Here is a 22,412-nt window from a genome sequence, read left to right as displayed (position 1 = left end):
TAAGGATATAGAATGGAATTTGGGGGTGTTTAGTGGTGCTATTTGCCTCTCTCTATGTGAGGAGGCACTTGGATCTGTGTAGGAAGGCATCAAGGATAAAAGAAAGAATATAAACTGCTTTATTCAAAGAACAGATAATAAATGCTTCTCTAACATTCCACTGGAATCATTGGAAGAGTCATATCCCATTAGCCACTAATCTGGCTTCCTGGATTTGTATAAATTGAGCCTTCCAGGAGATCACTCCAAGCAATCAGCTTCCCATATTCTTTCACTTGGTTTTCTTCATTTCGGGTCTTCCTTCTCAAGGGGTAATGTTTTAGCTCTTCATGTTCTTCTTTGCAATGAATCTCTCATGTCATCTCTTTTGTTTTCTTTTTTGAAGCTAATGATAATTTCAAGTTCTTAATTGTTTGAGCTTTGGCTTTGCGATAACATCTTTGTATGGGTTGTATTGCTCATCGATTCATATTTCTTCAAGGTATAGAATTTGAAGATGGAAACTGCTGTGAGTGAAGCCAAGTATGAGTGTCTGCTCTTCGGTAAGCTCAGACTTCGGACATAAGTACATACATGAATCCTTCTTTCTTTAATGAAGTCTTACATTCATATGCACTAATGGCAGATATGGATGATACTTTATATCCCTTGAGTTGTGGCATCAATTTGGCTTGCCGCAAGAACATCGAAGGTAAACTTATCTGTGGCAGCAGTCCATTTCCTAATCGTTCATCTACCAATAATTAGTTACCATAGGTCATAAACATATCTAGACAACGAGTTATCACACGGATCTTAATGTTGAATTGTGCTTAACCACAGATTACATGCTGCACCATCTTCAAATAGAAGAAAGCCAAATCCCAAAAATGTGCTTGGAATTGTACAAAGAATACGGAACAACAATGGCTGGTCTTAAGGTACAAACTTCTACTTGATTAAGAACTCCGTTAAGATAGCCATCAGTTGAAGCATTTCATCGACAGGCATTAGGTTTCGTCTTCGACAACGATGAATTCCATGCTTATGTTCATGGAAGATTGCCATATGAGACACTGAAACCGGATCCTTTGTTGAGGAATATGCTCCTTTCAATGCCACAACGAAAGATAGTAAGCAAATCTACTTACGAAGAGCAAAGATCTAATTTGTTTAGACATCTCATGCTACTGATTCATTGATTCCAATCTCTCAGATCTTCACAAATGCAGACCAAGCCCATGCTGCGAAGGTTCTCAGCAGGCTTGGCTTAGAAGACTGCTTTGAAGGTGTCATATGCTTTGAGACGCTCAATCCACCACCAAAAAAGACTGAACTTGATGATAAGCTCACAGCTACTCCAGCTTATAATCTACCAGATGATCTAAATAATCATGGATTCTATAGTGAAACCGACTCAATCACCAATACTGAAAGCAACACAACTCCCCATGAACGAATACTCTGCAAACCATCGGTGGAAGCCATGCAAACTGCAATTCGGATCGCAAACATCGATCCCAGGAGAACAGTTAGTCATAATTTAGTGATCGTCTTTTGATTTCAGACACAAATGAACATATACTGATCGAAGATTTTTCGGCACACAGGTCTTCTTCGATGACAGTGCAAGAAACATTGCAGCAGGAAAGGCAGCAGGCCTTCATACTGTTCTCGTAAGTCAAAGATCTCCCCGCAAAAGTTGAAGGACCATGCAGTTTCTTCTCAAGGGGTTATTTATATGAATCTATTATCACATAAAATTGATGTCACATAATATATTGTTGCAGGTTGGGAGCTCAGTGGTAGTGCCAGGGGCTGATAATGCACTAGAGAGCATTCACAACATAAGAGAAGCATTGCCTGAGATCTGGCATGATGAAGGAGACGAGTTGAAACCAGTGCTTGAGACCACCTCTGTGGAAGCCATAGTCCTGGCTTAAACATCATTGCATATGTATTAAACGCAGTGGGGATGCTGACATTACAAATCCGTGTACCATTGATGAAGCTAAAATATAAACATATATATATATATATATATATATATATATATATATATATATATATATATATATATATATATATATATATATATATATATATGCAACTTTGTGCTAAATAATAATATAGTGGGGATGATTTATAAACCACTTTATCTGTTGACTCTTGTTGTGTCACTTTGAGAACCTCGTTGCCATGAACTAATGCTGATGTTAGGGTATAAACAATACGATCTGATATCAGAAACTTAATAGGGTTGGAGTACATGAAAGACAGATTTGTTAAAGGATCAAATGATGGTGCAGTGGACTGAAACATTTAGGGTTTCTCATTATTTTAACATGCCCAAGCTGGAAGATGAGGGCAGAAGATAACAGACTGAAGGCAGTCCTGATTGTAGAGGCATCCATGAACGAGGCAAACTCTTCTGCACAAGGTTGACAGTGGTGGATTGTAGAGTTTGGTTGGTGTGCAGGTGCCATGTTCATCATCAGGTCACTGTTTCAGCTAGAACCTGTGCAAAGAGGTCTTGCGTACCAAAAAGCTCAGAGCTTGCATACATGCCTTCCTTGGAAAGGAAGAGAGAACAAGCTCACCGAAAGAAACTTGCATCAATCTTGCCCATGTAGGACTAAGTTGATTTCTGTGGAGTACATGGGAGCAGCCTTTGGATAGATGCAATCTACAAAGCAAGGGGTCTGCAAGGAACAAATTCTAGGTTTCTTTTCCTGAAAATGACAGAGTGGTCCTTTTTGGTTGGCTAAATATTGGTGTCAGAAATGAATTGCTATCTCTGAGTGGCGCATTCAACATCAGAATAAGAGTGTAAATGAATCAGCACCCCCACCCTGTTTCTACTTGAAGCATGTATCAATGCACGTCACATGGAAATCCAGGTTGGAGAGCACAGTGCAGAAGCATGCATGACATAGTACCTATTCAGATATAATATATAGTGTACTTATATCTAAAACAAATACCTTTGCTACTGATGGAAAGAAGTGATATCTGAAGAAGGTTGGAAGCTGTTCACATCTGAACATAAAAAGGATTGTTATTAAGGTTAGATGCCATAAGGACCACATAAACGATGATAAGCTAAACTCCATAGTCCAAGCTGTACAGAGATTCTAAAGCCTGTGCAAGTATATAGAATTACCAGGTTGCAGCAAACCAAGCTGTACTCGCATCCACTGGTAGCAGAGACATCTCTGTGTGTGCATAGATTGTAGATTAAGATATTTGCATTTGGAACTCACTATCTAATTACAAAGTTGACCGCTAGATTGTTCTCTATATCAGTTATAAGATATGGCCTTCCAGAACATTAGATTGGGTTAGGTTTCATATCGAAAACTTGCATGAAAATTGCAGAGGGGAAGATAGTAGAATTGTGGCTGGTTTAAATCTCAAGTCACATTAAGTTGATTACCTAACGCAGACTCTGGACCACTTCCAATTGAAACAGTGGTTGATGCAAAGAAGCCCACAGCCATAAAGAGCTTCCACAGCAATCGGTACCAGGAGTGTCGCATGCTGTAAAAGATGTTCCCATCAACGCTTGTCACGTACCCATTCTCCATGCTGACTGATGGGCACACATGCACGAAAGCCGGAGAGAGCAAGAGAGAGAGAGAGAGGTGATGGTGTTGTTACAGCAGTAGTGGATGTTACTCGGTCATTTCATCAGTACGGTCAGCTCTTGTATTTAAGTAGCAAGAATAAAACGAAGGGGAAGAAGAAGAAGATCCAACCTCGAGCTGCAGAGCGCCCCTTGCTTCATTCAAGAATCACATGTTGCCTCCATTGTAGCCGTCGCTGCTGCTGCACCTCCATGCTCGAGACCTGCACAAACTCCAAAGGTCATTGAACTTGTATCGAGGAGATATTGCAAGGGCAACATGATCTCTATACCCAATCTCTTTCATTTTCTCCATGGACTCTCTTCGAGACCTTGTGTTCTGTAAGCCTGTTACACACACAGATGGGTGAGCGCGAGACTCGCGACTTTATGAACCTTGACTCCTTCTCACATCTCCCGTTCATAAGGCCGGCCCGTGAGAGGGCCTCCACCACCGCTTCCGGAGTCCGCCTCTTTGGCGTCGAAGTCCCGCACGTGCCTGACAACGGTGAGAAGTCCTCCAAGGACCTCACCACCAACCCCGACAGCGCCACCGTCTGTAGCCCCGGCAGTGGGAGCGAGAGCCGGCGCCGGTTCGTGTGCCACTACTGCTGCCGCCACTTCCCCACATCGCAAGCCCTCGGCGGACACCAAAACGCCCACAAGCGCGAGCGGCAGCACGCGAAGCGTGCTCAGCTCTATCCGGACATGGCAGCGGCGCTCCACCACCAACCATCCACTGTCGACGGCCACAACGTGCATGAACTCAGTCACTACCATCGCCACCACCCCTGTTTTGGACTCGATTTCCCTACCATTCCTCACTACCCTTCATGGCGCGCTAGTACCAGCGTCGGAGCTCGTTTCCTTGGTTCGGCGACGCAGCCGATCAACACCAGCCCGTTTCCATGGAGAGTTCCTGCGGCGGTGCATGGTGGCACAAACATGGGTTTGGTTCATGCGGATCGAGTTATGCCATTGCCTCTCACAAGAGGAGATGAGTCGAGAGTCGGTGGAGCCGGAGGAGGTTTTGGTTGGAGCGGTAATGCTGCTATCTCTGCTTCTTCTTCTTCTTCTTCTTCTTCTATTACTACTACTACGTCTTCGAGCAGTCGATTTTACTATGAAATGCAAAGTGTAACGGAGACTGTGAATTTGGATTTGCACCTGTGATCAAAGCATGCATGCATTGCTTGGATTGTTTCAAGAAATTATTTGTCCTTCATTCTTCCTAGCAATCTATCTATTCCTGTTCGAGTAATAAAGCTCTGCTTCTTAGTTTCTTCAGTGCTTCTAAGACGAATATTCTTCATAAGAAAATGTGTGTGATAAGAGATAAATGAGTGTGGATTTCTTAGCCCAAATGACCATGTTTCTCCACACCCGTGCTCCTTTCTCTCGTTATAAGGATGGGCTTTTTGGTCTTTTCGAGGCTTCCTCCAGCGAAAGTTCCCACGGCCATACTTTTTTTTTGTTCCTACAGATGGAGCCTTGTGATTGGACGCGGAAATGGTCCCACATTTTAGTTGCCCAAAAATACAAGCGTCGCCTGAGAGATTCGAACTCTCGCGGGGAAACCCCATGTACTTAGCAGGCACACGCCTTAACCACTCGGCCAAAGCGACGACTTGAAAGGTGTCTGCCATTTAATCTATATAAATAAGATCCAAAGTGCAAGTGTCAAACGACAAACAAAATCTATTGTTTCATATACTTTCCATGTGTTTGGTGCTTATATCCACTGCCAGCACATGTGAGTTTGAGCTGCAGCTGCTGATTTGAAATGGACAATGTTGCTCGAGCATTGCAGCTGTCTCTTCTTGATCATTGCTAGCTTCAAGGCTTTACATCATTGTTGTCTTTCCTGTGTCCTTACCTCTAGTCCCATCATTACAATTAGTTGTTGACACCTACATGGAAACACCAGCAAGCTCCATGTTCAGACAAAGCCTGCGCATGTAGTTCTTGGAGACACTAGAGGGAGAGAAGATTCACCGAGCTGGAAAGGAGTGTATGTGGACAAGAAGAACAATGGGAGGATGATGCGGTTGCAGCAATGTGACATGCTGGTGCCAGATGACCATTGGGGATTGGAAAGGGGCCCATGACTTTGTGCAAAGTTTCTTCTTCTGCTCTTGCAATCAGTGTCCTACTATATTATTGTCTACCTTGACATTGTGATCCAATGATTGTTCCTACTGGAAAGTTCTCACTCCGTTCACTTCCTTGTTGGATGGCACTTGCCAATGGCGAATCATGGCTGTTCTTCGCAATAATCTTCTACATGTTTCACATCTCTTTTTTTCTTCTTTAAGTGACAACTAATCGATTGCTTTCTGTTTTGAACATGCATTGGCAAACAAGAACACGGTCATCTGCTCATCCTTGGCTCGAAGTCTGACAGATTGATACTGCTGGAATTTGTGCTGTTACTACTCCACAGACTTCACATATATACATGTAGCAGTACACGAAAGGCTTAGGAAGCACGAAAACCTTTTGCTGAGAAATCGGTAGATAATTCCCCTTCTGCAAGAAATATACATGCATACATAGTGATTAACAAGATCTATTTTTTCTACTCATTTAACTCGGGAAAATTTAAGTTCTCAGCATCACAATTCCACCTTATTAGCTCACTCACAGCCATGCGCAAGTTGAGTCACATGATGCTACATGCATTTGGGTTATCGTCGCTGAAGAGCGACATGTACTGCTCTTCCGGTGCGTTGGGGTTGGGGACCGCCTGAGCCGCGTTTCGGACAAAACCAGAAGGGGCCTTCTTGTCGTAGGCTCCGGCGACGTAGGGATACGCGACCAGGTTGTAGGGGACGTAGGGCCAAAGCTCTGCTCTCTTTCCCGTGCTCTTGATCCTCTCCAAGACTTGCTTTGCCTCGATGTGGCCGGTGACCGTCACCCTGCTTTGCTTTCGGTTCACGTTCACGTTCGTCACACCTACCACCCAATTCGTTCCAAGTCAGCTATAGTCGTAAGGAGAGAAGACTAAGGTGCAGAACCCAATCTGAAGTGTTCATGGAGCCGTACTTCCTTTTCAATCGTGAAGGATCTGTTTCTTACAGATGGTAGTGAAAATTGTATTTAGTAGATGTGACAGAAGGAATGGGTGATCCCAAATATTTAATTTGATGAAGGTGCTCAAACATGAACTAGATGGAGATGATCGATAATGCTCAAGCAAAATCTCCAACCGGTGATTGTATTATTCTAGTGTACGGTATTCATGCATCTTCGGTACTGATTTCTTGTTCCAGCTAAACTATTTGCAGATACGATACAAGAAGAAACAACATGAGAGAGAGAGAATATTGCGCGAAGATAGACGAAAGGGAAATGAAATGAGGCGTGTCAAGTACCTCTTATTGAGCTAACAGCATGCTTCACTCTCCTTTCACAGCCATCGCAGTCCATTTTCACCTTCAGATCAACAGTCTGATCGAACCGAAAACAACACAAACAAGAACTGATGATAAGGACAAAGCGTAGTAAATTTAACGGTAGAGAGCAAGAAGAAGAGATTATTTCTCTTCTGATGCCCCTGAAGCAAAAGGGCTCGAACATGGTGATGTTCTTCACCTGTAGCGGTCTCCTTTTCCTTATTTGCAGTGTTCTCTTTGTCTCTGTAACACTGCACATATCCGAGAGGTGATCGAGTGCACCCATTGAGAAAGAGAGAGAGAGAGAGAGAGAGAGAGAGAGAGAGAGAGAGAGAGGTGCTTGTGGGAGATGGGCCGAGAGCAATGTATTTATAGGAAGAAAGCAAGGGTAATAGAACAACAGGCCAATACAAGTCCATAAATTTTGCCTCCACACCTGTTGTGATCATATGATCTTTCAATTAGATTACAAGAACCGGTACTCAAAGATTTATAGCTCAGCACACGCGACCATGTGAATGTTCTCCTGGTTAATCTATCCACCCTCGAAGAAGACCTTTTTAGTATGATGTGATATAGGACTCTGACAGACATAAACATCAATTTTGGTGGTAGATTTCTTTCATTATATGTTTCATTAACTACGAAGGGGAAGTCCACCGGGTAACAAAATGATGTTAAGTCGAGATCCATGACTGCCCACTTAGCAGTGCAAGAATCAGATTAATGCTATATTATGTTAAGTTTATATCATCATTTAGGTGGAGATAAACTATAACTATGTTCTTCCTTTCGATTCTCTCTTTTCGCTTTCTCTGCATTAATTATGGAGAATTGGCTTGTGGTGGAGGTCATTTGCAGCTTTGCTTGAGCAGTCCGGGTGTGGCTGTATCAAGTGAGAGAGTTGTCTGTCCCACAGCCATAAATAGGCTTGAGCTCATCCCATCGAAGGCCACACATTCTACATGTCCCTTGCGAGTTACAAGATTGATCTGCCCCTTGCATGACTTTTATGTTATTATTTCTGTGTTATTATTGCTGATGTTGACAGTGTGACCTTTTGGTTTGCTCCAAAAAATATTAAAAAAAATTGAAAAAAGTTATTAAGAAATCAGGAAGAGAAACTAAAATTATATCTCTTCACTTGGACTTGTTATGCAAACTTTGAGAACTCGCTTATGATACTAATATACTCTATATATGACTTTCTAATCAACCTTTTACATGCAAAATTCTCCAAAATACCCTCTAAATAAGTTCATTAGAGTCAACTTTGGTTAGGAGCAACGATGGAAGTCACACATGAATTTTATCATTAAAAAAAATAAAATTCGAAGAACAGTAATTAATCACTCGTATTGGTGAGAGACTCTGCATTCGATTATTCTTTTTCTTACTGTGTATACAGATAAATATATGCATACCTTGTACAATAATAATAACGGCGTCCACTACACGGTACGCAACTTTGCGAAGCACCTAATAGGGGCTTCAATTATGCAAAGAAACAGATGGCGTCGCTGGTGGTAATAATATCCAGGTTCTAATGATTGCTGCTCACCAGTTTGGTTGGACATGGATGATGAGTAAAGACTCTCATTTCCAAGTATTCCAGCAAATCGCAGGAAAAGGACTCTCTCCAAACGTTAAATGAGAGGCATTATTACAATGAGTCCATCCCACCGCTCCAATAATTGCAATTCCAGATGCCAATTACAGCTTTGAGAGGCATAGGCTGCTGCAGCTTTTCCACAACCACAAAGCCAGCTTTGAGTAGAGCAATCACTCCCTACAAGAAGAAATGTAAGGCTGGCTGGATTGGTGGCCGGTGCAGGTTTCCCCGTGTGCAGTTCATAGTCCCTTAGACTTAATAAGTTCAGAAGAAATGGAAAGATCAACTGCACAATTAGCAAGCAATTGTTTTCTAGTCTCCAGCTGCCCCTGAGCATTAAATTGCTGATATGGACGTTCTATTTCTTGGAGGCCAGAAGATGCACCACAAGAAGAAACTAGATCAGCACCAATAATTGTCCATGTGAACTCATGCACAGCCACTTTTGAAAACGAATCCATTTGCCTTACAGCCAATGCACACAAATACTTAACTTGAATAGACATTTGAAAGTTCCATCTTAGTGCATGATCAAACAGATCTCTGCATTCTCGTATTGGGCCAAATGTATCCTTGAAGGACCATGATGTGTTCTCATCTCTAACGAGCCACAAATCTGACCCAGGACTAAAGAAGCATAAAGATTTAAGTCACCACTTCAAAATTGCAATTTGTTGAATGCAGGAAGCACCAGCTGCATCCTCAAAGGGTACTAAATATGGATAGTAGTGAGTTCCTATCATGCTGCTGCCTCCTTAGAAATCTTCTCTGCCTTTGTGATGACTTCCTCTAGTACTCCAACCATGTAAAATGACTGCTCAGGCAGGTCATCATACTTCCCATCCAAAACACCCTGCCAAACATGGTATAAAAGCGTAAATCACATGAACCAACATACACGCGAACAGCAGTTACAGAGATAAGTCCAATAGGCTCAAGCAAAACAAGCAGTTGAACAAACTCAAAAGCTAAGGAGACATTGAGATTTAAAGAATGTAGTACTTTGCAAACATATTGCATCTCAGAAGAATGTAATATTTTATGGCACGATCTCAAAGATGCGCACTATCCCTTTTATTCACATGCCGTAGAATGGCCGATGACACAATAGCCGAAACTGGGTCTCCAATATCTGTGTATCAAGTTACACACATTTAGTATTGCAGCAATGCACAAAAGCTTAGTGGAGCCTGCTGCAATGCATTGTCATGAAAAGTCTGTTGATGGACAGTTAGGCACATACATTTCTCAAGAAGGGGGAACACTAATGTTAGTAACCTATCAGGACAATCTCAAATTTAAGGAGCAACATGGATCTCCCAAATACAGGTGATAACTATTCTGATAACCAAAATTTTTACATGAAACAGTAGCCAAATTCCGAGAAATGGCTATAGACCAAACATCAAATCATATTTATAGGGCTAATGGTTTTCAATTCTCTTAATTTAAGAAGGGTTCTAATCTAATCCATATAGTTCTAGGAATAATATGAGTAATATTATAAAAAGTATGTCAAATAATCGAAGTAAATCTCATCTGTTGATGTAGTTGCTGTCATCCATTAAAGAAACATGGCTGATCATCTATGGTAGGCCCTATCTGCTTGTCATCCCCTCTCGACAAGGACCATCGACCTCAGACTCCATCCGAAGTGGTAGCCGTCAGCCAGCCCATGTTTTAATAGGGATGGAATTCTAGAATATCATCTTCATCTTTTCATCATTTTCTTTGTTTAGCCTGCCAGAGATCCTTCTTTGACTGGATCTTCAATCCCACCCGAACAGGAAGGTTGTCCTTCCTTATCTAGCTTGTACAGAATTCCATTTAAAAGTCAGTTCCTAACTTCAAAGCCACTGATATTCCGATCAAGAACAAGCTATAATCAAGCTTTGAGGCTCCATCCACCTCTTGGCCTTATGTTTGCCAAGCCCAATCTAAAGCAGGCTGCCATCCAAGAACAAGATAAGGTTGATCACCCCTCTTCAGGCTAGCTGGACAATGGCTAGATTGACTTACAATGGGTCTTTGGGTGTGCTCAGAAGGGTCCAGTCTGCTCTATAAAATGTGATAAGGCAACATACCATGTAGTCAAGTCAAACAAAACAAAAATATTTAAGAAAAATCATATTATTGGATCTGCTAGTAAGTTTTTTATCTTATCACCATCTTGACTCCAGTATGCAGAGTGCAAAATTTCACACGTGTCTTTGTAGTTAATTTTATTTGTTGGTTAAATTGGCACAGAGTGATTGTTTTATAAAAAATTATGCATAGAACTAGCCCATATACTGGAAAATCGTTATTACATTTCTATCTCTTCCCTCTTTCAACATGCAACTTTCTGAAGCACTTGTGGATTGTATGCTTAAGAATAGAATTTCATAATGTAGTAATCACCAGAACATGTATGTGCCAAAGATCTGATACCTCTGACACATGAGAAACACTTTACTAGACTAACACAAACAGAGCATCCAATTTGCTTAAAAGAAGAATAAGAACTTGAAAACACAAGTCTTTGAAATAGGTTCCTGATTTTCTAACCTGAAAGCTGTTAACACTTTCTTTCAGTTCGACATATTTTCCAGGTGCACCTGTGAATACCTCAGCAACATGGAAAGGCTGGCTCAGGAACCGCTGGATCTTTCGAGCACAAGCAACTGTCAACTTATCATCTTCACTGAGTTCATCCATTCCCAGAATTGCAATGATATCTTGTAGGTTCTTATAGTTTTGGAGGACCTTCTGAACACCACGAGCAGTGTTATAGTGTTCTTCCCCCAACATGTGTGGAGAAAGCATTCTGGATGTGGAGTCAAGAGGGTCGACAGCAGGATAGGTGCCGAGCTCAGAAATCTATGAGTGGAAAAACAAAGCCCATGAAATTAAACTAGGATGGTAAGACATTTAACACACTGACAGAAACAGCTTACAGAATACCAACTGCATATATAAACCTGTCGCGAAAGCACGGTCGTAGCGTCCAGATGGGCAAAGGTTGTTGCAGGAGCCGGATCTGTCAAGTCATCAGCAGGGACATAAATAGCTTGCACTGAAGTAATAGATCCTTTCTTTGTTGTTGTAATACGTTCTTGCAGCCCTCCAAGATCAGTAGCAAGGGTTGGTTGGTAGCCAACAGCAGAGGGTATACGACCAAGCAAGGCAGACACTTCAGAGTTTGCCTAGCTAATTCAAACTGTATGAGGATACCAAGTATAGAGTACAAAAGTGATACTAAGATAAAATATTCAAAATTCAAGATCTCTACAGACGTACTTGTGTGAAGTGAAAAATGTTGTCAATAAAGAGAAGCACATCCTGCCCCTCAGCATCTCGGAAGTGCTCAGCAACTGTCAACCCAGTCAAACCAATGCGTGCACAAGGGCTCGTTCATTTGCCCATATGCAAGAGCACACTTGCTTTCACCCTGACATACAAACCAAGTAAACAAACACTATCATTAGAAAAAAGCATTAAAACAGCATAATAATAAAAAACAATAAGAAGATGATTCCAAATGGACCTGCTTGTCTCCAAGCTTAATAACACCACTCTCAATCATTTCTCTGAACAAATCATTGCCCTCACGAGTACGTTCCCCAACACCGGCAAAGACAGAGAAACCACCTTTGCAACGAATTTGATGATTCAAGTTAATTACCGATCATCAATATCAAGAATAAATGAACAACTCTTTAGACCAACCATGAGCTTTTGCAACATTGTTGATCAGTTCCATGATTAGTACAGTTTTACCCACACTGGAACCACCAAACAAACCAATCTTTCCACCCCTTTGATAAGGTGCCAGAAGATCAACAACCTATTAAAATGTGAAAGTTATGATAGGCAGAGCACTTCAATACTAATCTGAAGAAAAAAAGAGAAAAATACAGGAGTTTAAACAAAACAACATTATAAACAATACCAAGAGGAAAAATGCATCTGACACAGGCAGGTGAAGTAAACCACACCTTGATTCCCGTGACAAGAATCTGTTGTTCTGCTGCCTGCTCAACAAAAGCAGGTGCCTCGCGATGAATGGGAAGAAAATGACTTGTCTCTTTGCCATGAAAAGAAAGCAACAAATAAATTAGATATAAGCATGCATAATATCATAAAATATGAAATTAATTTGAACCAAGTGTAAAGAAATAATAAATAAAACTCTGAAATCTTACTGATGTCACCCTTCTCATCTAACGGTTCCCCAATAACATTCATAATGCGGCCAACGGTAGCCCTATCGACTGGGACCTACACAAGTAGAGAAGCCACAAATTGTAAGTGAAATTGCATATTTATTACTGCTACCAAATAACCAGGTGCGAAAAATTAAGGTAACATGCATCTGAACAAAGAAAAGAAGCCATAAAAAACATAAGTAAAATTACATATATCTCACTTTACCAAATAACCAGATATGAAAAAACATGATGATGAGGTTATCATCTATGTTCATATGAATTAAGAGTATTGCCAAAACAGAAGTAACTCGACCAAGTCCACCAATCAATATTTGTAATACTCAGTCACCACAAAAGACATTGGATGGTCAATATTCACAACATGGGGAACGACATTAATAAGTGTGAATGCTTTCTGAGGACACAGAATTAGTTACAGCGTAAGCTGAAAGAAAAAAGAGGAAAAAACTTGTCTTGTTGACTTTCTAGCTGTTACTGAAGTAAACAGATAAATATCAATATATACAAATAATGATTTACAAAATCAATCTAGAGCCATATCCAAATTTAAGCTCATATGCTACATTACTCGGCTAATGATCTGTTTGAAAAAGAAAGCTTACCTTTTATTTACATTGCTACAGTCATCTTTGACATAAATAACAATTGCTTTGCACTCATCATCTCACCACTACCCGAGAAAAAATATATCGGCATTGTACAAGAATTGTTTTTGATGTCGATCGCAAAGAAAGGCCATTCCGATTGAAAAGAGGAGAGAAGAGGTCTCGAGGCTCACAGTGATGGGCGAACCAGTTTTCAGGACTCTCTGCCCGCGGACGAGACCTTCGGTTCCGTCCATGGCGATCGTCCGCACCATGTTCTCCCCCAGATGCTGCGCGACCTCGAGGACGAGCCGGATCTGGTTGTCGAGCACCTCCAGCGCTGTTATGATCGGGGGCAGCCCCTCGTCGAATCGGACATCGACGACGGCGCCGATCACCTGGCATACCTTCCCGATCGCGCCGGCGTCGGTGAATTCGTCAGTGATCTTTCCACTGGGCCCCGAGGCCGGTTTGGGAGGAGGAGTCGGCGCAGGTGGCGAGGGTGTTGCGGCGGCGGGAGGCCATGGCGGCCGGATCGGAGAGGAGAGAGATCAGATTCGGGTTTTCAGATTCTAAACTCGGCCGAAACAACCGGTGAGAGGGCGACACAACGCATCGCTTTCTTTAAATATTATTAGTAATTTATATATTGTCTAATATTTCCCTACCTGTTAGTTTTTAGACATATAACAAGTCTTGTGGGCCCACAACCAATGCGCGAATGGCGTTTCTTTCACCAATCACAAAGCAGGTAACAAAGTGAGCTTAACATTGTTTGGTGGCGGCGCGAATAGAGTAGATGTGTCCAGTATTTTTACTGCCCCACCTGGCACCGTTTCGATTGTACCGAATGAGTGGGACCCATATAAAATCTACTGTTGGCCCACTGCTGTCCTCCAAGCACATTGCAGGTTGGCCACAGGGAGCGAAACGTATGATGTGCCCAGAGCCGAAGGTATCAGTATATGTTCTTATTTAATTATTTTAAGATGACATTAAGAGCTTAATTGGGTTGTTATACCTTACGGACCATCCTCACCCGGAGCCGGTCCATGTGTTGCATGGAGCGGCTTGAAGGCACCGATTTGACTTAGGGTTCACATGGACCGGCTTAGAGCAGCTGATTTGACCTTAGGGTTCACATGGACCAGTTTGGTGACATTACGCTTCAACTCGGGCTCTCCTCCTCCGGTCTCACCACTCCACGATCGCCGCCGAGATGTCGAAGAGCGCGAAATGGGCGCATCTCTCTCGAGTCCTCGAGTCTCACGTCCACAGCATCCAGGAGACGTTCCAGGTACGGCTATCTTGGTGTTCTTCGCTTGTTAGTCATCGCCTTCATTCATCCGTGCCGCGATTGCGATGGCAGATGTTGGAGCACTCCGCCGGTTCGTCTCTGGACAAGGTGGATTGGTCGGAAGTTACCAAGTTGGGGGATGAGGTCTCCAAACAAGCAACTATGGGTGCGCGTGCTCTTTCTTTTTACGATTAATTTTGATCAAATGAGTATTTTGCATCTTCTTAAGCCATCATGTAGAATCAGAAGCCACCACATCTGACTAGAATTAGTGGAATAGTACTGATTGAAAGGCAACACAGCAGCATCCGATGGTTATGAATGGGTTTCAGCTCCATGAAGGAGAATATATCCTATTCTTCTGCTACTACTCTAATCTGTTTAGGCATTAGAAACTTAAATTTGTGTTAGTTTAGTTTTCTGTCCATGCTGTGTTTCAAGAAACATGGGTCGATTTTACTTGGAATTCCAAGTAGCATCAAAGTTGGTGCTCGATTAATTATATGTCATCTGCTACAGCTTCCGGGAGCAATTTGATCAGGGTGCCTTTTCATTATCATAGTATCAGTCAAGTTTGATACAATACACTTGACAAACTTTTGCAGACTTCTTGCCTTTATAGCTAGAAATTGATCAGAATTGGCTAGAATCAATTAAACTAAATTGAAGGTTGATGAATTATAGACAACCTGACAACCTCAAATGAATAGAAAAGCAGCGGCGAGCAGTGGAGGTAAGGAGACGAATAGGGAAAATGACATAGGAAATAAAGACAAGGGAATTTATTTCATTCTTTGAGCCCACTCTTCTTTTTTTTCTCCTTTCCATCTTCCTGATTTTTCATTTTTGAGGCTATAAAATTAGTTAAGAGTTTGCCAAAATTGGTCAATCTGGTTTAGTTTGATGAATTTTAGCTTATTCTTTACAACTTTTGGCTATAATATTGAGAAATAATCCATAATCAGATCAGAATTACACAATACTATTGTATATGTGGTGTATAATATCAGACTTTATGTTTTGGTGGCTACTTGCTTACTGAAATTGTTACCATTTGGTGATTTTTAACAAATATGGTTGAATGACTGATGATTGTATCGGTTACTAATTTTAATCATTTTCGAGCAATCTTAGCAATCAATTCATGGGCAATGCAGATTGACAAGTGTTGTACTTCTAATATTTCTTTTCTGGGGTGTAATTATTTAAATGGTGCAGAGGTCAGTAAGTCTAAATTTCTGAATATACTTGGAAAGACACTGTATTTCTTGTGGGAAGGATTTGGAGGTAAAAAATGTCTGTGGCTCAGCATCAAGCCATCAGTTTATGTTATCTCCTTAATCAGTGCATGGTTAATTAGTATACTTAAATATTTTGCTTTGATTCTGTTTTCATAAGTAGCTTCCATTAGTATTATTGAACATGTTTTGATTTGTAGAATGATGTTAATTTATGATATCAAAATGCATGAAGCTATCCCCTCGGGATGGTATCTATTCAGTATTTGAATTTGCTTTGTTAGATGTAGTCCTTAATTGTGCTTATGCTATTATGCAGCTGGAATGCTTTGGAGTGGAGAAGCACCCGATGCCAAGGCATTAGAGGAGAACATGGGCGCATATTGTAACATAATTCATGGTTTTGTCTTACTTTGCCATGGAAGCACAGTTGGAGCGGGGCCCACCCTCCATGCAAGTATCTATGCTTCTGCCAAGCAAGTTGTCGATTGCAGCCTTGCACTATTAAGAGAAGCAGTGTCCTACGGTGCATATCATGCTTTACTTGTGAATCCATTTGCTGTTTTAGATTTGAAAGTTCTAAATATCGTGGCTATAGATTGACCTTTTCTTTTCTTCACCACCGTCAAGATATGATCCATTTCCATAATCTGATTAGCAAGTTACAATTAGACAAGTGCTAAACTTAAAAACACAAAAAAAAAGATTAATTTTGGATCTTAATGTTGACCGGTGAAATCAGTCTAGATACATGAGTGATTTCAGTCATCATTTTATGGATTTTTAACCCTTGGAGAAAAGATTCACCGGTCTGGTTACATGACTGATTTCAGTGATAATTTTATGGATTTTTTACCCTTGGAGAAAAGAGCACTAGTTTTTTTTCTTCTTTTTTCCCTCAAAAAACTATATTGTGTTCTTGTTACACTAACAAATCTAACATGTTTTATTAGCTTGAAACCAGAAGAATGTAATACATTTATGAACTTTTTGCAGGGTCCCATGATCACGAGAAGAGATTTTCCATCTCACAGCTAGCAGGAACAGTTTGGGAAGCGAGTGCTGCCCTCAAGAAAACCCCAACTACAAACTGCACTGCTGTTGGGCGAGCCATAACTCAGGTTGCAGTTTCAGTGAAGGATGTTCTTCGGGAAATGGGTGAGCTCAAATGTGCTGCATCTAATGACTTGGGAGATGGAGTGTCCAATAAGGCTGCCGAGTCAACATCTGATGAAGAGGGTGACTTAACTGAAGCTGATATCGGTGATGACCTCTCGGACGAGGAGATGGCAATTGCACAATTGATCATCAGTGTGGTTTCTGATACACTAGCTGTCATTAAAGAGCTTATTCGTTTTATCACAGGCTTGCTCAAGAGCTCCAGCCTCAAAATTAGCAGCAAGGAATCCACCGATTCCTTGGAGAAACTTCTTAGTTTCTGTCGGGAGATGGGTCAAGAGGTGAACGAGCTGGGAGCTTGTGTCTATCCACCACAGGAGATTTCTCAGATGAAGTCGAGTGCCAACAAGATGCATTGCTTAGTTGATAAGATGCACGTTGAAGTTAAGAGTCTTGAAGGCTCACCTGACGGTGTTTATGGCACCTTCAAACAATTGGAGAGTTCTTTGGGAAACCTGCAGCATGGATTGGGTGGTGATCTAACAGCTGAAATGGGAAGGCTAGCCGTGTAATGTATACATTCTTGTTATTCACATTATATTAGCTCAAAGTAACGAGGCAATGACGTTTTAATTCCTCCTCTGGCTTATAATGTTTGGAATCTTGGCAATAGGTACCTTTGACATGTTTGTTGTGGAAGCCATTACTTACAGCTACTATGGATTTGTCTTATGATGCAAGATATAGAACAAAGCTTTGTCCTAATCAAATGGAGATTGCTGGTTCTGGAATTTGAGCAGCATGCAGCAGAGGATTCCATAAAAGGAATGACAAAAACAAAGGGATGAGTTTTTCCTATTTAATTTTTTTTCTAATTCTTGTAAATTTCGAGTGGAGCCTATCAGTGAGTAAACCTTTTGTATCGAGATGATTGCAATGCATGTTCGATTACATACTTCCAAGTTTATTTCCAAGGAGTTTATTCTTCGTTCAGGAAAAAAAAACAAAAAGGTAATCACCAACAGGTAAATTAGGACTGAATGACAATGCCAACATGCCCCCAAGGAAGGAAATATGTCCGTATGCCAACCTTAATAGAGTTCTGTATGACAAACAACGAATATAACATTTCTTTAACCAAAAACAGCATACAGTTCTACACACAATAATTGCAAAACTTGTTCATAAATTTTCCACCAAAATAGGAAACAGGTGAGAACAAAACCCACTCAAATAAATGCACAAGGGTCTTTACATTTCCTCAAGAGCCTTGTGTAGGGCACAGGAAATTGCCACATTGATGGTTCTTATCCACCTCAGACCATTATGTGATAGTACATATAGAAAGAGGAAACCAACCCAACTACTCACATGAAGTCATAATCATCCATATCATCATAGCCACCGGCAGCAAACTCGTCCTCTGCCCTATCTACATGAAGCTGCTTTTTCTTTGTGCCTGTCAAATTATATCAGTGAAACAAAATATTCCATCACTATTCTGTGTCAGGATGGCAGCAGATATATATCCTAAAACGAGGCCATTCTAAATACTTACCTAGTTTCTTCTTGCCCGCATTAGCTTCCTTTTCTGCCTTGAGTTTTTCATTTGCAATTGCTGTAACAGCAGAAGCTATTTCTTTCGCATCTGCTGCTTTTAAAGAAGTCATAGAGAGCCTCATAATGGCTTTAAGAAAGCCTATGTAATGAAAGCTTTTCTGAAGAATAAATAAGTAAAGTAGGTCAATACAAAGAGAACGGGTACCAGTAAAAGATTCAAAAAATCTTCAGACAGATCTGCAAACCTCGTGAGGCTGGATTTTATGAGAGAGAAGCTCCGCATACTCTGAGAAATCATCCTCTGAATTGGGAATAAAGTTATCTAGGGATTTTTCATCACCTTTCCTGGCAAACAACTCAGCAGTTGATTTGTAGTCAGCTTCTTCAACAAGTCTGCCAAGAGTTGTCACGTGTTAGCCAATGAAAGCACCTGTGACCAAAATGGCTAAAATAAAGGTAACTAGTATCTTGTCCTGATTATATTACTACACAAGGGAGACATTACCCAGAGTGAATCCCTTGAAAACATAAACAAGAAACACAACAATTGTTTAACCTTTGTTGTCGAAGTTTCTCAGCAAGAGGATCTGCTAGAACTTCACTAGCAATTTCGCTCGTCTTTGCTTCAGGTACTTTTTCTTTCTTTCCAGTGCCTTTGCGACCTGGCTTTGGTGCAGCAGTTTCTACCACATGTTCTGGTTTAGGTGCCTGCATCAACAAAATCACAATTTACATCTCACTATATATATGTATGTACATATATACATATGAAAATTAGCACCCTCCTCTGTTGTCCCACGGAATACCAACATACATCTTTCAACTGTTTTAGAATAACAGATTCACAAAACTCTTTTATCCAAACGAGAACAACAAAGAGGTTTGCAGTGAAGGAATTAATCAAAGCAACTATTGGACATATACAATAATGGAGCTGCATTTTTGCAGGAACGCCTAAAAGCAACCCAGTGAGAGTGCAGTTAGAGGCTGAGGATACACCAGTGTCACTGCATCCAAGACAATGTAAACATGGATCCAACAAAAGAACTATTGCACTTTTGAGATAGTTGAAAGGCACTACCATGTGATGATGTTACAGAAGATGTTTGTCCATACTGATAATAGTAAGGCACCATAGACTTGTGTCCCTAAGCAATTTCTTGAAAAACCCAACTGTTCAATGAAGAAGCTAAATCCTCAATGCTAACAATCCCCGAACAACCCCCATCTCTAGTTTCTTATCATATTCAATGAAGATGTTTTAATATCTATTTAAAAAGCAAATGAAGATAAAATAACATAATATGTAGATAATGTGAGCATTCTACCATAAATATGTAGAAATACATATATTAATCCAGTCCGTAGAGCTACAGAGTACTGTTTTCTTTTTGTTCAACGAATTAACTATTAGATTCAAGTCAATTTGGCTTCTTTAAGAATACCATAACTTTCTTATATGTATAGAAAAACCATCCAACGAACATCCAGCAGATATAGGTGGATAATTCTATAACACATCAATTTATAATTTAGTTGCTTGGTGAACCTAAATCATTAACTTGTACAAATACATAATGTCCAGTTCCATATTTCATTTCAGTAAGACAAGACAGCACTATGTACTATGAATTTCCTCAGACCTGCTAGTCGATATTTCCTCAGTACCATGCAATGTCCCATGCCAGAAATTGACCTACATACAGAAGGGTGAGCACAACTACACATATATTCAAGGATATTTACTTTCCTTTTCATTACAAGTGGACCAAAACCTTTATTTTACCTGCAAAGCACATTTTACTGGAAAGCTACAATTAAAGAACAACTAGATTAATTAATTCACATCAGCATCATCCATAACCAAATTATAAGTTCCAGGATAGCGATAGGACCATCCACATATTCCGGGAAGGGAAAAAAATCTCATAACTACATCTATGAAATCACCAACATGCATATCATGCCACCGGACATATTTGAACAACTTTACCTGCACAGGAACTTCCTCATCTTCCCAGGATTCTTTGATATCTTCATCTTCCACATCCTCATCATCCCACTGACTCTTTGGCTGATTAGTTATTAAACTTGGCCGCGCTGGTTCAAAGTCGTCTTCTTCTGAGAAAGAAGAATGAAGAAAGAAATGAACATGGCTATACTAGCAAAACACATCACAGGAGGGACCACAAACAGAAGAAGGATGCAAGATACTTCACCCTGCAAGGAAATACACTGTCATATACTAGACTACACCATTTTATACAGATGTATCACACAAATAGACACATCAAAGACCTATTTCCCCCATAAAACCTATGTATGTCTTACAGAAAAATGTTAACAAGTAATGAATCTCAATAGAAAATGGAATTCAAGTATTTGAGAGATAAGATTATGATGTTGTCAAAAAAATCTGAAGAGCAGTGCTTCAGATTCCGGCAAAATAAGCCCAAAACGAGAAATTCTAATGGTCCTAATGTCTGATGAGAGGCAATGATCAAGGTAGGAATTCTGACATTCATGATAGCTGTAAGATTAACAGTTATTTCTATCTCAGGCGTCTTATTGTCAAAATCGTAAGTGCTGAATCACATCCAAGATATGAGTGCATACAACTTGTGCCCACAAGTATCAATGGCGACAGTCATGGTATTAATCTTAATTACTCCTAAAGTCAAAAATAAAACATGTTTGCCACTGCAAACAACTATGAATAACAAAATTACGACTAATTTTTTAAGACTTAACCATATTAGTCTTTTTTTCCTAAATTAAAAAGCGATCATCCCAAAATCTATAGTTCAATGACAACTAACCCCAATCGGCCATGAGCTCCCTCTTTCAAACTCAATCCTCTATTGCTTCAAACAACCAATGCAATGATCTAATCGAAATTTCTGCAACAAAAGCACAAGTACACTATCCGAATAAGAACAAATCATCCGCCAAACCATTAACGAACTTAGCACAACCGTCCTCCCCCATTATCCGAAGATGAGGAGCGAAACAAAAAGATGCCGAAACCTCTAGACGAACAAAAGATTCGCCCCAATCGGCTGTCGCTCGAAGCAGCCAAGATTGACCCTCGGGAGGGTTTGGTGGTGGACAGAGAGGAGGAAGCCGGTGCCCAATCGTCCGTACGTGGAGTACGGAGAGGGCGAGGCGCAGCCGAGCAAAGGGGGCAAATCGCGACGGCAATAGATGCGTGGAGGCGGAGGCGGAGGCGGAGGGCGGAGGTGAGGAAACCGATGGGAAGCGAAACCGATTGAGGTTGAGGCAGTGCGGGGTTTAGACCGACCGCCACCCGTTTGTCACGTGATTCCCACGTTGATTAGCGCAGACCATCGGGACGAGTCGTGAGTCGGTCAAAATTTCTTGACCCAGAGTCGACCTCGTTGGGTCGAAACGAGTCACGTCGGATCGGAATGGCGAATTAAAGTATGCTTTCTTTGTTCTCGTGACTCGGATCGGATTTATGAACCTAGTTGTCATGTCACATGAGTCGGGTCCGAGCTGTGTCGAGTTCACCCGGCGAGTACAACTCAAGATTCGAATCCTTGATGTGGACTTCGAGGTATGTTTGGACGTAGAGAAATGAGAAGAAAAAAAGATAAAATAAGGCATAAATTCCCTCGCACAAAAGAAGGAAATATTTTGCAAGCAAATTTGGAGAGAATAAAAAATAAAGGGAATCAATTTCTCTCCAAAAGTGAATAGATTGGAGAAAAAATGATTTTTAAGCGATCATTTTCCTTAAGAGAAATTAAAGAAGTAATATATATATATATA

At 40.8% G+C, this 22,412-nt stretch overlaps 5 protein-coding genes, 1 non-coding gene and 1 pseudogene across 13 annotated transcripts; 3 read left to right on the top strand and 4 right to left on the bottom strand.

Annotated features, from left to right (window-relative positions):
- The first annotated feature begins 238 nt into the window (after positions 1-238).
- Positions 239-2,132, top strand: LOC135632150 (uncharacterized protein C24B11.05-like). Of its 2 annotated transcripts, none has more exons than XM_065140616.1 (8): positions 239-311; positions 488-542; positions 626-691; positions 823-920; positions 987-1,112; positions 1,196-1,510; positions 1,590-1,655; positions 1,770-2,132. In XM_065140616.1, the coding sequence occupies exons 2-8, from the start codon at positions 497-499 to the stop codon at positions 1,920-1,922; spliced, it is 870 nt and encodes a 289-aa protein (XP_064996688.1). In that variant the 5' UTR covers positions 239-311; positions 488-496; the 3' UTR covers positions 1,923-2,132. The 2 variants fall into 2 exon arrangements, with proteins under 2 accessions (XP_064996688.1, XP_064996687.1); XM_065140615.1 differs by having other exon boundaries at positions 482-542.
- Positions 2,133-3,555: 1,423 nt separating this feature from the next.
- LOC135631164 (zinc finger protein 8-like) lies at positions 3,556-4,810 on the top strand. The gene has a single exon (XM_065138625.1). It carries the CDS (start codon positions 3,968-3,970, stop codon positions 4,775-4,777), a length of 810 nt encoding a protein of 269 aa, XP_064994697.1. The 5' UTR covers positions 3,556-3,967; the 3' UTR covers positions 4,778-4,810.
- Positions 4,811-5,147: 337 nt separating this feature from the next.
- On the bottom strand, positions 5,148-5,229 carry TRNAS-GCU (transfer RNA serine (anticodon GCU)). The gene has a single exon. It is a non-coding gene; the product is annotated as a tRNA-Ser (tRNA).
- A 53-nt stretch (positions 5,230-5,282) lies between these two features.
- On the bottom strand, positions 5,283-7,440 carry LOC135582331 (heavy metal-associated isoprenylated plant protein 20-like). 2 transcript variants are annotated; one of them, XM_065138583.1, is made up of 4 exons: positions 7,199-7,440; positions 6,979-7,054; positions 6,232-6,559; positions 5,283-6,133 (listed from the first exon to the last, which is right to left on the bottom strand). In XM_065138583.1, exons 1-3 carry the CDS (start codon positions 7,283-7,285, stop codon positions 6,267-6,269), a joined length of 456 nt encoding a protein of 151 aa, XP_064994655.1. In that variant the 5' UTR covers positions 7,286-7,440; the 3' UTR covers positions 5,283-6,133; positions 6,232-6,266. The 2 variants fall into 2 exon arrangements, with proteins under 2 accessions (XP_064994655.1, XP_064994654.1); XM_065138582.1 differs by lacking the exon at positions 5,283-6,133 and having other exon boundaries at positions 6,158-6,559.
- Positions 7,441-8,355: 915 nt separating this feature from the next.
- On the bottom strand, positions 8,356-13,957 carry LOC103976387 (ATP synthase subunit beta, mitochondrial-like; annotated as a pseudogene).
- Positions 13,958-14,509: 552 nt separating this feature from the next.
- Positions 14,510-18,015, top strand: LOC135582330 (uncharacterized). Of its 4 annotated transcripts, XM_065137801.1 has the most exons (6): positions 14,510-14,703; positions 14,776-14,869; positions 16,261-16,467; positions 16,938-17,204; positions 17,307-17,628; positions 17,734-18,015. In XM_065137801.1, the coding sequence occupies exons 1-6, from the start codon at positions 14,626-14,628 to the stop codon at positions 17,741-17,743; spliced, it is 978 nt and encodes a 325-aa protein (XP_064993873.1). In that variant the 5' UTR covers positions 14,510-14,625; the 3' UTR covers positions 17,744-18,015. The 4 variants fall into 4 exon arrangements, with proteins under 4 accessions (XP_064993873.1, XP_064993870.1, XP_064993872.1 ...); XM_065137798.1 differs by having other exon boundaries at positions 14,520-14,703; positions 16,938-17,628; XM_065137800.1 differs by having other exon boundaries at positions 14,521-14,703; positions 16,938-17,633.
- A 214-nt stretch (positions 18,016-18,229) lies between these two features.
- LOC103976073 (uncharacterized) lies at positions 18,230-21,883 on the bottom strand. Of its 3 annotated transcripts, XM_009391257.3 has the most exons (7): positions 21,648-21,883; positions 21,440-21,520; positions 20,614-20,741; positions 19,177-19,328; positions 18,866-19,013; positions 18,619-18,778; positions 18,230-18,519 (listed from the first exon to the last, which is right to left on the bottom strand). In XM_009391257.3, the coding sequence occupies exons 2-7, from the start codon at positions 21,450-21,452 to the stop codon at positions 18,428-18,430; spliced, it is 693 nt and encodes a 230-aa protein (XP_009389532.2). In that variant the 5' UTR covers positions 21,453-21,520; positions 21,648-21,883; the 3' UTR covers positions 18,230-18,427. The 3 variants fall into 3 exon arrangements, with proteins under 3 accessions (XP_009389532.2, XP_018676640.2, XP_064994754.1); XM_018821095.2 differs by lacking the exon at positions 21,440-21,520 and having other exon boundaries at positions 21,575-21,787; XM_065138682.1 differs by lacking the exon at positions 21,648-21,883 and having other exon boundaries at positions 21,440-21,578.
- Positions 21,884-22,412: the final 529 nt, after the last annotated feature.

This window comes from Musa acuminata, chromosome BXJ3-2 (assembly GCF_036884655.1).
Source record: "Musa acuminata AAA Group cultivar baxijiao chromosome BXJ3-2, Cavendish_Baxijiao_AAA, whole genome shotgun sequence".
Lineage (NCBI taxonomy): Eukaryota > Viridiplantae > Streptophyta > Magnoliopsida > Zingiberales > Musaceae > Musa > Musa acuminata.
Note: the sequence above shows the minus strand (reverse complement) of the source record. Positions and strands in the feature narration are given on the sequence as shown.